The sequence below is a fragment of the Acomys minous genome (genome assembly GCF_964271855.1).
Source record: "Acomys minous genome assembly, chromosome: 12".
In the NCBI taxonomy this organism is placed as follows: domain Eukaryota; kingdom Metazoa; phylum Chordata; class Mammalia; order Rodentia; family Muridae; genus Acomys; species Acomys minous.
The window spans coordinates 30,398,597-30,416,905 of NC_140493.1; the positions used below are offsets into that span (position 1 = coordinate 30,398,597).

Sequence of the window (18,309 nt, forward strand, 5' to 3'; positions counted from 1 at the left end):
TAAAATCTCTTGCTTGTCCCTTCCTGCAAGGCCTTTTTAATACAGAGCTGCATGCTGACATATAGTTTTAAAACATTTCTTCTTTTAGACACTTCCTTACTTAGGGAAATACTTACTGTTCTGTATCCTAATTTAAGATAAGTTTTCTCATCAACTGTACATATTGTTGCATTTATTTAACTGTGTCAAACTATCACTTAGTCCCAAAGATATAAAATAAACATATAAATACCTATGCCTTCAGAGAATTCCCTTGTTATACCAGGCTGACTTCCATAGAGAAAGCGAAGAATATATGCACTCTTCCAAAGAATTTCTTTATGAAAAATTTAATACCTCACAAAAATCTCCTTGTTGCCATTCTTCATTTCTAGTTGTATTTTGAGGAAATGATTTTAAATATATATATATATATATATATACATATATACATATATGTTTATATATACATATATATATAATAAAAAGTCATCAGAAGTTATATTTCTTACCATGACAACTTGGTAGGACTCTATTCCATCCAGGTCTTCCATCATCTCCCATGATGCAAGTGAGTGTCGAATAACCTTGGAGAACATAGCCAGCATCACAGTAATAGGTGACTGTTGACCCCAATTTATAATCCATTCCGAGCCTGGTACCATTCATTATATTGCCTGGATCAAAGCAGGACTCCCGGAGTTTTGCTGTAAAACAGGGTCAGTATGATATTAATTGCTTTGAAATTCTTTTTTTTCTCTTCTTCTTCTGTGACTCTTTTATAGTAAGCTCATATCCTGAATGACAGCAAGTACAGCAAGTGTTTAGAGAGAACACACAGCTGATTGTGTGACAAGGAGGTAGAGCGCTACAATGTGCAGCCTGGATACATTCAAATCTGCTTCAAGGTTCAGCCACTTAATCTTCCCCTAAGCCCAGGCACAAACACGTTGCACACACCCCTGCACATTCACAAAAGTTCTTTCTCATGTATCAGCTTCAGAGTTCACACTGGAATAGACTCAGTAAACAAGGTGTGCTGTACCCATGGGTCCACATCTGGGAAGTAACTTACCAGGTGGAAAAAAATTGACAAAATAAAAGACCCAGGGGATTCTTCAAAAGCAACAATTCGGCGTTCTACATACTACACACTGCACTGGATCCACACACAGGAAACAAAGTGTGATCAGTGCCTGTTCAAGCCTCTGACCCTTCCCAAGTCCCAAGTGTCTAGCTGGTTGAGCATGATTCACGTCACACAGCAACATGTAGTATGTGGTTAGGACTAACATGTTTACCTCTGTACTTCTCATTACAGATAGTTTGTACACGGATCCCTAAACAGTATAGAAAAACATCTACATATCATTCTTATCGGGCTAAATTTTACAAATAATATAAAGATGATACAGCGTGTATGTGTGCATGAGTTGTACACAAAACAAAAATTTTATAAGAGACACTAATACTACTAAAGAATGCTGATATTTTTTAAGGAAGTCTTGAAAACAACCACTGAGAGATATACTGGAACAACTATGTTGTCTGAGTATAAAATATCCTAAAAAATACTGTTTTCAGAAAAGGTCCACTCTGGTGATTACTCTCCTGGTTCACTAAAAATGGAACATCAAGTTTGGAGAAGTTAATTTCCTTATTTTGAAGGGTAAAATCTCACAGTGAACAGGCAGAAAAACACTGTAATTTTAAAAAGAACAGTAACCTAACATTTCCACAGTTGAACTAAGTCAGTGGAGAAAAGGAAGATGTGAATTAATATTTCAAAATATTAACATATTTGGTGTTACTTTTATTAAAATTCATCTTGTACAGAGTCTACATAACCTGGTTGAAATTTTGTACTTTCAATAACAAGTCATTGAATATAATGCAAATACATTTACTTTTTGGGGAAATATATCGATATATTTATAATATTGTTACTGCAGAATTCTTTACTGTTAGCTTTGGTGTGAATGGAATAATTTATAATTTTTATGCATTTTAAAAATCCTTGGTGAATATTTTTTAAAATAATACTGCTTTTGTTTATTATCATGTGTGCCATAGCATTTACATCTGGAAAAATTGAAAACACCTGATAAAAAATATGAACAACTAATTTTAGAATTATTTTTATGAATAATAATTGTTTGCTTTAATGTTCTATCTACTAACATATAGATGATAGGAATGGGCTTTTTATCCTAATATTTTTCAAAGAAGACACATTAGGTGATAATTTTTTTCTGAAATTATTCTGAGATATTTTAGTTTGCCCCTTATAGAATATAAACTAGTTGAGAAGTAGGCATAAATTCCCATTTAGCTAATATAGACAAATAGGCTTTATCTCATTTAGAATTTCAAGTGCATATGGAAAGTGATTTCATAGCACTGTCAGGCGGTGATGCTTAGTTTCAGAATAACTGTGCTACAGTCAATTAATGCCCTTGTCAAGAGCAATTCTATGAGAATGTATCTTTCATTCTGTGGCTTTGGGGGCATTTCTTAAACTAGAACTCGAGGTAGAACCTAGATCTAGGTGTAAAGCAATGATGCTTCTTCCCTTTCAGCTCTCTAATCATTTGTATGTACATATCAGATGTATGCACAAACTGTCCAGATGGAACAAACAGGCAATTATTCCAAAGCTAAAGTCCCATTGACAACATAGAAAACAACAAAAATATTTCTGAAGCTGCTTACATCCCAGCAGTGCTACTATTATATCATCCTGATTACATTATGTAAAAACAAACAAACAAACGCAAAGTGTCCTTAAGATGCTCAAAACGGATCAAGTGACAAGAAATCATTACAAAGTTCCTCTCTATATTTGCACTACTCTAGATAATAAATATAGAGAGATGTGAATAAAATGACAGCGTTGTGGCACTTAAGACTCTTTCCATTTTTGTATATATGGGAGTGGTTAATGGATTATAGGAAAGAGGACTTATACCTCATAAATAATATCTCAAGATCACATTACTCAATAAATAAGAATATGGAGTATTGAGATCATATGGAATGACATTTTTGCTCTGCCATAAGGCTTTAAGCAATTTACTTAAATTTGTATTTTAAAAATGTTATTCATAGAAGCAAATTATTTTTAATGCATTTTGCTTAGAAATGAGTCTGAATATAGTAAGGACTTTTGAAAAAGTGTGTCTTTATTAGTGTTGTTCTCAATCAAGAGTACCCGTCACACTGAGGTTCATTAAAAGTATAATCAAGTACACAAGACTGACATTGAGACACAAGACCGATATTTAACATGTTACTGAAATTCCAATATAGAAAATTAAATAATCAAAAAATAGAAATTAAATGGAAATAAAACAAAAAAGAGAAGTACCTCTGTTTATATGGACTATCCAAAATACTACAAAATATTAAATCAATAAAAAGGTTAAGTAAACTGATATACTATCAAATGTCACCATGCCTTCCTTACTAGGAATAACCAGAAAAAATTTAATAATAAAGACATTATTTATTACCTGTAATGTATAAGACATTTTAATTAAAATGAGAAAGAAACTATAACTAAAATTATAAACCATTACTGAAAGACGTTAATGAAAACATGAGTAAATTGAAAGACTAGCTGTATTAATAGATGAGAAGATTAAATGTCATACATCAATTTATTCCCAAATGATTTATTAATTCAACATGGTGACAATCAATTGCAATATGTAAAAGAAGCTTAACTCTAAAAATGAAATTGAGGTTCAGAATGTTGTGACAGGCATCAAGGACAAAATTAAAAAAAACAAAGCAAAACTAAAACTGTTCTGGTTAAGTGCCTTTCGCACCTCACTGCCTTGGGCTTAGTCACTAGCTGAGGGACCCTTTGGAAATTTCAGGAGGTAAGGCAAGGCAGATGAAGCTGGTCAGGGAAGACACATGCACGGGAGGACTGGATCACACACTATGTTCCCTCTTTCTCTTTGCTTACAAACCGCCATGAAGTGAGTAACTCAGTGTTTCTTTGCAGCAAATGCAATGGTCCTGCCTTATCAGTCACTGTTAAGTAGCCAGTAGATTAGTACCAGGAAACTGTGAAGCCATGATGTAAAGTAACTATTCTTTTCTTTTAAGGAAATCTTTTGACATTTTGATATACCAAAGAAAAATATCACTTACAGAAAGCACACTTTTTCATGGCTGTCCTACTGTTTTGAAATAAATTGCCCTGGAGACAGAAAAAGAGGACAGTAGAAGAGACTAGAAAGCTAAAAAAAAAATGACAAAGGGACTTGCTAGTTGATAGCAATGGCATTATGTGTCAGAAAGTGGTGCTAAAGCACTTTATTAGTCATATTTTAAACATAAAATCGGAGTATTAATTTACAGAAAATAAATTCCACAAAACCTAACAACTAAAAATGTGGAAAACATAGCTCTAAACATTAGAACTGCATGAAAACATGTGTGAAACTTTGCCATGGGAGGGTACTGTTTGGCAAAACATAAGATGTATAAATTATGAAAGAAAAGGAGAATTTAATACAGTACAGATTTCTAGATACTGGTAAAACATAGGAGTACAGAAATAAAGCCGAATGATTCATTAACCAAAGATGGAATTGAAATATTAATTGTGACATAAATGATCTAGGGAGAGTATTAATTCCCATGACATAATCTGTGATTTTAGGAGTACACAAATCCAGCAGGAACTTGTCAGTGTGCAAAATACGGAGACAGATTAAACTTAATTCTACCTGAGGCAAAACTAATAAGTAGAAATGACCTAATAACCACGAGGTTAACAATACTAAAATTTGACAAGAGAACTGATTTTTTAAATCTTTACATTTCTTAAGATCTTATGCTCTGACATTTAGCATGAGTGGGAATAATAGCCTCTTAATATTTTGAAATAACCTGGCAATATGAAATTAAATTGAAGCATTTTATACCCTTTGACTCAATAGTTCTGGTATCACAAACACATATGTCACAATAAGATTCTCACACGTATATTTATGAAGACCCATATGAAAGTGTGTTTATTCTACATGATTCCTTTGTTGCCATAAATATTAGAATGTATCTATCAGAAATTAACTATGATGCAGGTATATAATAAAGAAATTATGATATTTATCTATACCTATTATTGCTAAACACTTAAACAATGTAAGAAAACCAACAATATATAAATGATGAAAATAAAATGATTATTTGAAAGCCAGATAAAGTATAGATAGTGTGATAGATGACGTAGTTACTGTTGGGTTTCAGACCATACCAACGTGGACCTGGACTCCCTTGGTCTCTACCGGCTGCGGGGCAAGGCTCGCAGGTCTTTACCCTGAACTTTCCAGGCCAACAGCAGGGAATTCCCTCCACTGTATATTCCAGACATTTTGGTTACTTATTCTCTATCTCTCTTCTGTTCTCTTCACTCTTTCAGTATCTCTCCTCTCCTCTCTTCCTTTCTTCTCCTTGTGCGCACTCTCTTCCTCTCTCTCTCTCTCTCTCTCTCTCTCTCTCTCTCTTTCTCACTCACTCTCCTTTCTCTCTTCTCTTCTCTCTCTCCTCTCTCTGTCTCTGTCTCTCTGCCTCTCTGTCTCTCTGTCTCTGTCTCTGTCTCTCTGTCTCTGTCTGTCTCTCTCTGTCTTTCTCTCTGTCTCTCTGTTTCTCTCTCTCTCTCTCTCTCTCTCTCTCTCTCTCTCTCTCTCTCTCTCTCTCTCTCTCTTTCCCCTACATGGTGACCAAGAGCTGCTTCCAATAAACCTGCACTTATATATTATAACTTTGCCTTTGCAATTAGCTCATTCCACCAATTCAAAGAGACAGCATGACCAAGGCATCTCTAGAGAAAACATTTAATTGGGGACTTGCTTACATCAATTATCATCGTGACATCAAAGATGATAAGAGGATGGCAACACTCATGGTGCTGGAACAGTAGCTGAGAGCTACATCCTGACCATCAGGCCAAGAAAAGAAAGGAGACAATGGGCCTGGGACGGGCTTTGGACATTCAACACTCACCCTTAGTGAAATGCTCCTTTCAATAAGGCCACACCTAATCCTAGAAGACAACACATCCTAGTCCTTCCTAAACGTTCAAACAGTTCCACTCTTCGGTGGCTAAGCACACAAATATGTGAGCTTATGAGGACCATACATATGTATAAGCATTCCAAAATGAAAAAGTTAAGCAGCAAACCCAGGTTTGAGAGGACAATAAGGCTTTCAAAGCACAAGGATGAAAAAGGAGGTCATGAATTTGATAGAGGGCAGGGGCCAGAGAGTTAGGATGAAGGGAGGAATGGAAAGGGAAAAATGATATAATCTCAAAAAAAAAAAGTTACAAAGCAAGAGTGTCTGAAAGCTGCCGTAGTGTTTGACTATGGTTTCCTGGTTTCCTTCCCAGCTGCTTAGCAGAGTCCTAGCAGATGGGGTGGAGACTACCTTCTTAGAAGAGAAGATTATATAATGTTCAAGAGCCTCTCTTAAAATCCACTGACTCTGTTAGTCCACAGCACCTTTCAACCAACATCTAAAATGAAACCCACCATCCTCATGGTCAGATGAACTAACACTTGAAGAAAACTTCAAAAAAAAAAAAAAGAGTTTAAACCACACATATTCACTGTTTGTGCCAAGCAGCCTGTTCATTACTCTGCTGACATAGTACTTTTTACCTAGCCCCGTGAAATGGATGGCATACAGAAGGCTCAAGGTTTCCACTGAAATTAAATTTGCGCCATCCTTATGTTCAGCATTTACTACTGGCCTTGGCATCTTCGCATGCATTCCCAAAATGATAATAGATATGCCTTTACCTGCTGACCTGTGAACATTCTCATTTCCTACATACAGATGCAACAGAATTCGTAGTAGATTTTTTTTATGATCATTGTAAACAAACAAACAAACAAAAAAGCCATGTGTGATACTAAATAGAAAAGAAATTTACATACAAGTGAGGGGACAACAATTGAGATGTAATCTAAATAAATTAATAATAAAAAAGATATTCATATGGTGTATGTGATATTTGACTTTTAAAACATGAATAAAGGAATGTTTTTAAGGAAGGATACTACCCTATTAATGGTATTCGCTGTGTAGATGCTTGAAAACTACTTATTCATTCTGCATAATTTTTAGTTATTTAAAAATAATGCTGTGTCTAGACCTAGCTCAGTGGATAAGAGCATTTTATATGGAATTACAGGGCTCTTGTTTGCATTCTTTTTTTTTTTTTTTTTTTCGAGACAGGGTTTCTCTGTGTAGCCTTGGCCATCCTGGACTCACTTTGTAGAACACAGGTAAAAAGCAAAATGTGTCCCTGTTAACTTATAACCCCAGTGGGGTGTAGGGGATAGAGATGGGCCATTGTGGATGGCTATAAAACAGTGTAGCCAATTTAAGGAATTCCAGGTTCAAACACGAACCTTATCCCATAAGAGTCAGCTAGAAAGCAATAGAGCAGTAGACAGTATGTTCTTCTCTCGTCTCAGTACACAATCACATAGTGCATGCATCTCTGCATTAAAACATATCAACACATGCACACACACATAACATACAAAAAAAGAAAACAACATTAAGTACTTGCAGAGATAGATTTAAATACTACATAATATGTAGTGTATGAAAATACCACATGGTAACCCAAAAATTAAAACAATTTGTCTCATATATTAGGTCAAATTTAAAAATAAGATAACTGATCATGGCAATATTTATAATAACATATCCATGTGCATCCTAAAATAATTATAAATGTATTTTTGGAGATATGACTATCGCTACATTTTGCTCATTCTATCAACATATTTAAAACACTAAACTTTTTCTAAAGTAAAATTATCTTCTTTGTTCTTTTTCACTGAAAGTAATCTCTGAATTAAAGTACTTTAATGAAACTTCAGTCCCCCTAAAGAAGTATCTTTTCCCTTTATTTTGTGGCCTTCGCCTGCTACCGCAATATACCAGTTAATAATCTGGTTGCCACCTACATATCTTTGATAAAGAATTAGAGAAATGCTAACTTCCTTCTCACTGATAAGAAAGTACACTGAGAGCCCTTTTGTGAGAGTAAGCTGTTCACAGTTTGTACTTCATAAGCACATGCAACTAAAGCTGATGGCATCTGGCAAAAAAAAATTATTATCCTGTAGACATAATTCTAGTCTAATTAGGATGCTAAAAATGAATGTGTGCACTTACCTTTATACTCTAAATGAAATCCAGTGTAGCTGACAGATCCATCGCTCCGAAAAGCCAAGTGCATGGTATTTGAGCTGCTTTCTATTCTCTCTGGTAACTTGCTGTCTTGAAAACTTCCAATCAATGGACTATTACTGTCTGGCCCATCATATATATAGAGGAAGTCATAGTTTGGCTCTATGCTAAAACTAAGAGAGAAGGGGAGATATTACTAAAAGGGCATTTGCCGAAGTAGATGTAGACTCAAAGAACAGTAGACTCCAAAATATAAATCTGATGTACAAATTTGCTTTTAAAAAAACAAACAAGAAACCAAAAACCTACTGGATATAAATAGCAATTTAGCAATAGGAAAGAGAAAGTAGTCTTGATATAGAAGGCTCATGTTGACAGCATGTGTAGAAGGAACTCCAGATAATGCAAGGTGGAATAAATGAGAAAATGGCATTGCCTTGGTAATATGATGTATATTTGAGTTTTGTTCTTTACTTTCTAACATACATGTCATCTTACTAGATATTTTATATAAATGAAGTGAAGTATAACGTAGATGATTTTAATTTACCATGTATTTTATATGATAAAGGTATAACTCTTTTTCATTGTTGGTCACAAAAACACAAGCACTTTAAAACTTATAAAGTATCAGATTAATCAAAAGGTAAATGTAAATAGTTTTAAACTATTCGGTAAAGTACTGTATTCTCTATTAGGTGTCATTGTTAACAAAAGTAAGGATATTTTTCTATTAAAATTGTGCAAATGAACTAATGTTTATAGACTTTCAAATTTATATAATGGTAAAAAATTACTCTAGATTATTCAAATCCACGTTATGGCTATTAAAATACCTTGCATAATAAACTTCCTTTCCCCTTAAAAAGCATGAGAATTATCTCCTAAAGACCATGATTTGCACATATTTAGGAGACAGGTGACCTATCTATTGTTATTGCCATATAGTGATTCAGAAAAAACAAATGAAAAATATGAGCTTACTTAGGTCATTAAGGAAAGGCAGTCATTTCGTAATAGCAAGTGGAATCAGGAAAGTTTGTTAATATTAAGACAGCATCAAGGAAACTCAACTGTAACTTTAGATTTGTATTTACTTAAGATATTTCAAATATACAAAATGTAAACATGTCAAGTTTCTGAAACATTTTATCCTTAATGGTTTCCTGTATGAATCAGTTTAGTTGGGCTTAAATGGTCAGGGAGAAATTTGGGATGGTATGTAGATTAATAGCCTTCTCCTATATGAGGTCATTCTTCCTTCCTTTTTTCCTTTCTCCCTTCCTTCTTCCTTCCCTTCCCTCCCTCCCTCCCTCCCTCCTTCCCTCCCTTCCTTTTTTGTTTTTATTTTTCAAGACATGTTTTCTTTGTGCAGCCTTGGCTGTCCTGGACGTTGTAGATCAGGTTCACCTCAAACTCACAGTGATCTGCCTACTTCTGCCTCCCGGAGTGCTGGGATTAAAGGCATGTGCCACCACACTAGGCTATAGTGTCAATTGTAGTATGAGAAAATACAAACAAACTAACACTAAATCAGCACCTTGCCAGGTTCAACTAGTTAAATTTAAATCCTGTCAATGTATCAGTGGTTTGAGTTTTGGTAACTATCGATATTTAATAGCAAGCTGAGGATAGGCCTGCTTTCTCAGGCCCCTTTGGAGCACAACTCTCTGAGTTTCCTCTTTCACTGAGAAAGTTTGATTTTGTCCTGTCTATCTCATTATCAGAGGCCCAACGTGAACAAGTGATTTGCAAAGAACACGGCAGTAGTTTCTGTGCCTGGAATGCCAAAAACAGTAGTTTAAAAGGTAAAGACTATGTATTTTATTGAATTTCTAGCTTTCCTTAAGTGAATACTTAACATATTGAAGATAAAAGTGAAAAAAATCTTTAGGAAATTTTAGGCTCTTATCTCTAATGATTCTTTCTATGCAAACACTGGAAGGATAATACATTTAACACAAATTTGGTATTTTTAAAATTTTTAATTTGGTTGCTATTTCTGTGATACGAGAAAGAGGTTATAGTTTTTATTTTGCCAGTGAATATATTGAAACATTCTCCGTAATGTCACATAATAAATGACATAATTGGAAATTAAATTTCTGTCCTATACTTCCTGCAGTATAGCCTTTTATTTCCAATTTATTAGCTAACTTAATTTATAAGAAACGAAGCACTGTATTAAAAATCTTGAAAATTCCTACTGTCTTAAAATGCAATTTCTCCAATAGCAAAAAATGGGAATAATGTTATTTACCAAGGAAGTACTGAAATAGCCAACAATCTCACCGTCATTGTCTTGAACCAACAAATAACAGAGCACTATGAATTATAAAAACAGAAACTCCAAATTTTGACAATTTTCATGATTTTATAAGACCTGCTTTTCAACATGGCTTCAACATTTTAGAAAATAGTGTATGTTTTAGTTTACACAAATACCGTTTTTAAAGTTGGAGATGAAAAGAACAGTTGTGTTACTGAGAATAAATCTTTTGGTTACATCAATGTTTGCGAACATGGAAAAAGAAATCTAATTAAGAAGGACTCTGGTGGTTTAAACAGTGCAAATATGGAGCTCCCACCCCACCGCGTGCCTTACCATCTGAAATCTTTCCCTTTTGCTCTGCTTGGGGTGCTGGAGACTGAATCCACAGTTGTGTATATACTGATAGGGTGCACTGTCTCTGGCCTAAACTCCTAGCTCGTGCCTCCCCAATCTTAAATAGAAAGGTCGCACCTTGTAATAAAATATGGGCTTCTCATGAGGAAAACAAAAAATTTTTCCCCAAATAGAACAGGGTGACAGTGGCAAGTCTAGAGAGCTTCGACTCAGTTGCCTTAATTCCCAGGCAAAGGTCTATGGTTCCAGGTCTGTGACACAACAATGGGAATGTGGGACACTCGTCCCTCCCACACCCCGCCCCTCCCCCTCCTCGCCACACGTGTAAATCCTCTTGATTCCCAGCGAGTTTTGCTGAAAGACGTAGTATTGATCAATCAGATTCTTCTCATATGCTAGACTTAATGGGACAACAAAAAGTGTGGTGATGCATGAGACATTAAAACAGAACGGGAATACAAAGTCTCTCCCAGAGTTTTGTTGCAGAAAAAACGAGACCAAAAACATTGAATTGCTGACTAACTGCTTATTCTTTTAGTATAAGAGAAGGATCTGAATTTTGAAACCAGTAGTGCTAAGAACCTAGCGAACTTAGAAACAATAGGAATCAAAGTTCATAATTCAGTATATCTCGGGACCATTCCTACCCAGGATTATCTAATGAGGATTCTCACCTCGGCCCTGCAGAACTGCCAGTCTATGAACAAGGCTTTTAAATCATCCACAGTAAAGTATTAGTGTTGGTATTAACTTTTAAAAGAAATAAATACTTACGTTGGACAAATGCCAAGGGAGACTAACCAGGAAAAAAAAATTTAAACATGGCCAGGTTTAAGAACTCACCTGATAAATGCCAAGGAGATAACGTAGTCAGAATTGACACTGATAGTCCAGTCACAGTCCCTGCTGTGCGGATACGGATGAGGGAAGTTTGGCGAAAGGATAAAGCCTGAAGATCCTGTTAAATTGCCTCCACAAGGTGCTTTAATTTAAACAAGCAAACAAAATACCTTAAGAGATTAATAAAATCCATTAGCTGTCAATATTTGTGAAAACATTTCTTTGAGGGTATGTGAGACTCGGCACACACTTCAATTTTACAGCACAGGATGCTAGGATGCTACATGTCTTCTAAAGAAACCCATAATATATAGAACACAGAACACACACAAAATCACACACACACACACACACACACACACACACACACACACACACACTTTTTTCTTTTACTGGTTTCCAAAACAGGCTAAAAAAATAAAAGTTATATGTTACTACTTTGTGTCAAGCAAAGTGGGAGAGGGTTGAAAAAAAAAATGGTTTCCCCATGGTTACTGGACAAGAAATCTGAAAGTTACAGAGAAATTCAGAAGCAAGGTGAAACAAAATCTCAAATAATAACTGTGTTCAAACCCAGTGTGTGGGAGGTAGGAAGGTTGTGAATGGAATCCAAGCCAGTTTGATTTACACAGCATTACCATTTCTCAAAATAATAATGATAATCTATGGAAAGGATGATAGTGTTTGTCATATTTACATAGCTTCCATGACATTTTTATATTTTCAAAGAGGCTTTAATAGTAATTGAGTCAAAAATCAGTGATAATCTAAAACTGAGATTGTCTTTCAACAATATTAATGTGACTATAAGTCTCTTAAAATCTAATTCTTTGATCGATAAAAATAAGCAGTTAACTACAGATTCTATTGTTGACCTTGTCATAACTTCCTGTCATTTGTCAGTGGAGAGGCACACATAGTTTTCAGTTAGATTCGGAGGTGATTAAAGGAACATTGTTACATTCAAAAAGTGACACGCGTCCTCAGTGGTAGGAAAGGCGAGTGAAGAAGTATATGAATGTGGTATGAGGGCTCTCAAATTCTTCTGATTCCATCTACATAACCGGCATTCTTTTCTGAGTTTTAAAATTGTTGTTTTCCTAGATAATCTTTGCAATTCAGAAAAAAAAAAAAGTAACCAGATTTTTTTTGACAGTAAAAGTTGAGTCTGGGAAAAAAAAAAATTCTCTTCAAGCTAGGCAGGAAAAAAAAAAAACCAAGAGAATTCAATATGTATATATTTTTATATCTACCACTGTGCTCGTCCATGCTTCTACCCTTGTGTAGAGATGGTGATTTCAACTCCTAGATATTTAGAGCATCTAGATGTTCGGAATGGAGCCACACTGCTTGTTTATTTCTTATTTTTCTAGCATGTGGGTACCTGGTTGTAAACAATTAGATGGAATAAACCAAACTTAAGTGTCTGCCGAATCTGGGAACAAAGTGTCCTCAACATCCCCAGCCTGACATGAAACTCCTCTCTACTCCAGAACCTTTATTTACTTTGCAGTTTCATATGGAGTCTTCTTTCCCAAAGCTGAAGTGTAGCTCTGTAAGGGCACTTTCTCTCACCCCATTGCTTTCACCTGGAGATGTCTAATTTTACCTGAAGCTTACGTAATCTGCACATCCTTGTTGTTATTGTTCAAGGAAAGAAATTGTTATTAGAAATCATGCTTTCCCGTAAGACTTAGTTTAGACTTACTTATGACACAAATAATCGCTCTACACCTGCCTTTGTTTAAGAATGACTAAACCAAAAACAGATGCCCCATTCTCCCCCCAAGGACCGTTTTTTCATCTGCCTCATTTATCAGTTTGAATAAAGTCGAGCTAACCAAACTTTTATTAAGCTTCCCTTAATTTAAATTTAGTCCTCTGAATTTTGCCCCCCCCCCACCTCCAGCTTTGCATCAGTGTATAATAATTCTGAGAAGAAATTGGAATCAGAGTACAATATGCTCTGAGCTATTCAATCACCCCACATATTCATGTGTTCTTCCTTTCTGCTATTTTTGGAGATTCTTCTCTGCTAAAAAGAACTTCCTCTTTCCTCACTCTTGCAATAAATGCAAGGATAGGCCAACAGTGTGCACCTTGTTACAATGGTTTCATTCAACGTATTCCAGTGTTCCCTGCTATCTGTATTTACATGTGTGAAACAATATTTTTTTTAAATTAAAAAGCCTATGCTTACTAAATTCTGTTGGAAAAGGAAGTCTAATTTCATGGTCTTGTAACTTTAAGTTGAGTTTACCGACACAGCAAAAAACTGTGCCCAAGTATAAATCATTAGAAAGATACTCTTTAAGATTTAGTATTCTATTTTTAATTGTGTCATGGATACAGTTTACCTTTGGTAGTTGGAGCTCCAGATGTTTTTATCTGGTCTTTGCTTCCTGCAAATATCTCCTCAAATTTTTCTGTCTACAAATCTCTTCAGCTCCAAGGCAAGCTATTGTCAACCCAACCTTAATGTCTTTTTAACTTTACAAGTGTCTTGGGGACTACTTCATCTTTCTTTCTCTTCATAATCATCCTTCCAACTTGTTGATTTTAACTTAAGTCTGATGTACTAGTAGTTTCTAGGATTTGATGTCCAATTTTCTAATGAAGTCTATGTGCATAAACCAGTTCGCTCATGAAAATTTCCATTTCATTTTGTTGCATGGGTATGCTCCTGAGTTGCTTATGTAGCATTTTTTAATCTAATATTGTTTTTATTCTATTGCAATCTTCTTTGCTGAAAATGTTTAAGCTCATGACTTTATCCTTCTCTCTCTTTATTAGTTGGAACCTTCTTTTCCTATGTCCTCCTGCTGATAATCTCTGCTGAATTACAAATCATGTAAATATTTACAGCTATTGTTTCCTAGTAGTCTATTGGTACATAATTGTATAATATACAAATTACATAGCATTCAAGTCAAATGACTCTTTGTCCTGTTCCTAAGTTACTCAATTAGCACTGCCTCCACATGTATTTCTTAGCATGAATATTAACGTTCTTCACAGACTCTTCAAATTCAATTTATCAAGACAATATATTTAGACTTTATCTCACACACACATTTCAATTTGTTTCATTTTCTTTACTTGCTATCATATTTCTTAATCTAAATGGATTCATATATTTCCTTAGAAATATGGCAATGACTGACTTCTGTTTCCAACAATTATCTCATGTGTGAAAATATCTAATCATAGTGCAGAAATGCAAAGTCTGTGGTAGTTCTGTAAAACCTAAAAGGCAATGCCCCAGTTGGAATGAACCTGCCTTCTCCTGACCTCTGTAGCCCTTACAATGTTATCAACCATCACTTTGAATGCATAAATTATATTCAAAACTACCACAAAATTAAAGTTATTTGTGTGTGTGTGTGTGTGTGTGTGTGTGTATGTGTGTGTGTGTGTGTGTGTTTGCACCAAGATATGGTGAGGAGGTCAGAGGACAACCTGCAGAAGTTGGTTTTCTCTGCCTGCCGTGTGAGCCCTTGGGATTGAGCTTAAGCGGTTAAGACTGTCAGCAAACACCTTAACCTACTAGGTGTCATTCTGGCCCCGAAAACACTACAGTTCTATGTACTTTCTGTTCATATAATTACTTCTTGAATTGTTTCCATACCTGTGTTTATGTAGTTTCAGTTATGATTTAAAATTTATCACAGCCTTTAGAAACGTTAAAAAAAAAAAACCACCTCAATTTTCTTCTCGGACTTAGCCTCAGCTCTACTGATAATAGCACCCTCACGCAGCCTACCTCCATTTAATAGTCTCAATTGATTTTAAAGCTATATTCATATGTCAGCGTTCACCACTAACTTGTAAAGTTAAGAATGTTTCTTATACAGTGTTTTCTTCCTCCAGACTGATGTGATGTTTGTACAAATATTTGTTGACATGTTAGTGGTTCTTCATATTCATTATGAAAAGAGAGATTATGACGGCATGAATGAATGTGTAGTCCAATGGGTGGTTTTGTGTTATGTAGAAAATAATAGCTTAGTTATTTTAGGACTTTTAAAATCATGTCTGAATGATGAGCAAATATGAAAGGTGTACAAATATGTGTGCAGTAGCAAATGTGAAGATGTACATGCTATGTATTAAAAAAGTAGAATGATTGAGTCTTTAGGGTGTTAGAGAGTGGAATCATGTGTAATGGTGTGTAGAATGGGGCCAGTTTTGTTTCAGTTTTCTTAATTGCTACTAGGAACAATGACATTTATGATTTTAGGAATTGTATGCCAATACATATATACACACTTAAATGTAGTTGTCATGAACAAAGAAAATTCACGACATGCATATTAACAGTCCTACTATATATTGCGCAAGGCTTTTCTTCTCTTTAGTCTAAATTCTTTTCACTACATTTTTCACATTAGCAACATTTTCCTTAAGTATTTCAGAGCTATGGCTGTTTTTGAAAATTTACAGAACCAACCAGAGAGTAAAATTCTCTGGCATTTATAAATCCTAGTCTGCCAATGAATACATAAAATTGTTTTAAAGTATCTTCACCTTGAAATAGCAGTTAGAAATCCATTAATTTACTTTTTACATATCTAATCATAAAGCACCCAAAATAAAATCCAAGGCATTCATGAATTCCATTTCAGTTGGCTTCTTTGGAATTCCGACATGCATGATTTGTTCTGAGTATATTTTCTTGGGAGACAGTTACACGGGCAGCAGCTATAAATCTATTTTACAATCTTCTTAATTTTTTTTGCCAATTCAATTTTATTCATGTACTGTCTTTCTCAGCAACCCGCCCACACTAATGTCTTTGTTATTTACCTTCATATTGTATGCTGCTACTTTCCCTCTGGCAATGTCAAAGTAATCTTCACGCTGTCAATTTTGTTAGAATGAATTCTATTACCTCTCCAAAGATGACGTCCTTCTGTTTGGTACTTGCTATGAGGCTGATTTTTTTTTTCCTTTTTCACATGCACGTAAAATGCTTTATTCTCTGAGGTCTGAGACATACACTTAAGGACTTTCTAAAGAGTTCAGGGTTTAATCTTCGGCATAGTTTTTCCAATCATGGAGTTCTGTCTTATCAGTTGCACAGGTCAAGCTTTCTGCAGCCTTAGCAATTTTTCAGATTCTTTTTTAAAAACTTATTTTCTTCCTCAGAGAAGTTCTAATGCATATCTTCTCTTGAAGCTATCTTATCCTTCCAAAAATATAATACTCAGGTCTATAATCCATACAAAAATGTTCCACACCCTGCCCCATATAAGTAAGATTTAGTGTTCACCTTTGCCCCTTAGAATCAGGTCTTGTTAGCTAGAGTATATTGTGGCTTACAGATGTAATTTTATAACAGTAATTCCAGATTACTTTAATCTTATTATGGCTTGAGTTGCATTTTTTCTTTAGGTTCAGTATAATTTTTTTCAATATTTTAGGATTTTACATAAAGCATAATGTCAATATAATGCTCAGGCCTGGAAATACTACTAAGTGACAGCCTGGACTGCTTATCACATAAAGCTGCATAATCTGCAGCAATTTTTGGGAACTTCATTCTGTTTTTTCTAAAAGTATATTTTATTAAATCTTTTTGGTGTATCATGTAAACATGTATTTTAATCATATTTATCTTCCATTCTTCACCTAAATTCCTCCCAGATTCACTCCAACATCCTCATGCCTTTCTGACATCATATATTCTTTAACAAAACAAAAATTAAAAATATGTCCAAGTTTTACTACTCATTGGTGTGGCACCGTCCACTGGAAAAATGTACTTGGAAAGACTCTTCATGAGAAGCTGTAACTATCAAGAGCTCCTCAACTAGTGCTGAGGCATCATGAGCCCTTTTTCCTTGCTTCTTGAGTGTTGGCCAAAGTATTTTATATAGAAATTCTCTTATGAGATTCCATGACACTTCAATTAGTAAGAATATAGCATTTTAATTTAATAATAGTCCTACATGCTCTCCATCTAGTGAGTAAGAAGAATCACACCTTAAGCAAATACTTAACATTTTCCTTCTTTTCCGTAGAAAGGTTTCTCAAATGGCTCCCCTCACCTGATTTTACTAATTCAGATCATAAATATAAATGAATTAATGTTCGATAATATAAACTTTCAATAGTTCATAAAGAACCATAGAAGAATATAGCTATAGATTAGCTGTATAAAGGAATATATCAAAATCTGAACTAGTACAAGCTATGTTATTATTTTGGTTCAGATTTGAACCTTTTTCTTCCTTATCATCTGCCTCATTATCTATAGAAGACACCAAAAGCTAACATTTTCCTCCAGGAGAATTAGACCTTTGAATGTTAGTGACTATTATGCTTTAAAGCCTATCTGTTAAATATACAACATGTGTTGTAAAAAATACAATTTTCAGCTTGATTTTATTAAGAAGAAGGGTGGAAAGAATTTCTAATTTTCTTATTTTATTGGCAAATTTCCTATGGAAGGAAAATATCATGTTAGTAATGAATTTTACTTTGCAACTTTCATATGAGCTGTGACAACATGTAGTAAAACAAACCAGAGTAATTAAATTTCTTGCCTCTGACTGAGGTATAGAAAACTCATTCTGTAATTCTATGTGACATCCAGAAAGAAACCACTGTGAATCTATATTGAAAAAATTCTTATG

The 18,309-nt window shown here is 34.7% G+C and overlaps 1 protein-coding gene across 5 annotated transcripts in view; it reads right to left on the reverse strand.

Moving 5' to 3' along the window:
• The window catches only part of CSMD3 (CUB and Sushi multiple domains 3), a 1,109,294-nt gene that overhangs the window by 260,374 nt on the left and 830,611 nt on the right, over window positions 1-18,309 (reverse strand). For all 5 annotated transcript variants that reach the window (XM_084749143.1, XM_084749142.1, XM_084749141.1 and 2 more), the window contains 3 exons: window positions 11,675-11,813; window positions 8,191-8,378; window positions 492-686 (listed from right to left, as the gene is read on the reverse strand). In XM_084749143.1, the coding sequence (XP_084605269.1) occupies window positions 492-686; window positions 8,191-8,378; window positions 11,675-11,813 (522 nt within the window). The remainder of the gene's footprint in view (window positions 1-491; window positions 687-8,190; window positions 8,379-11,674; window positions 11,814-18,309) is intronic.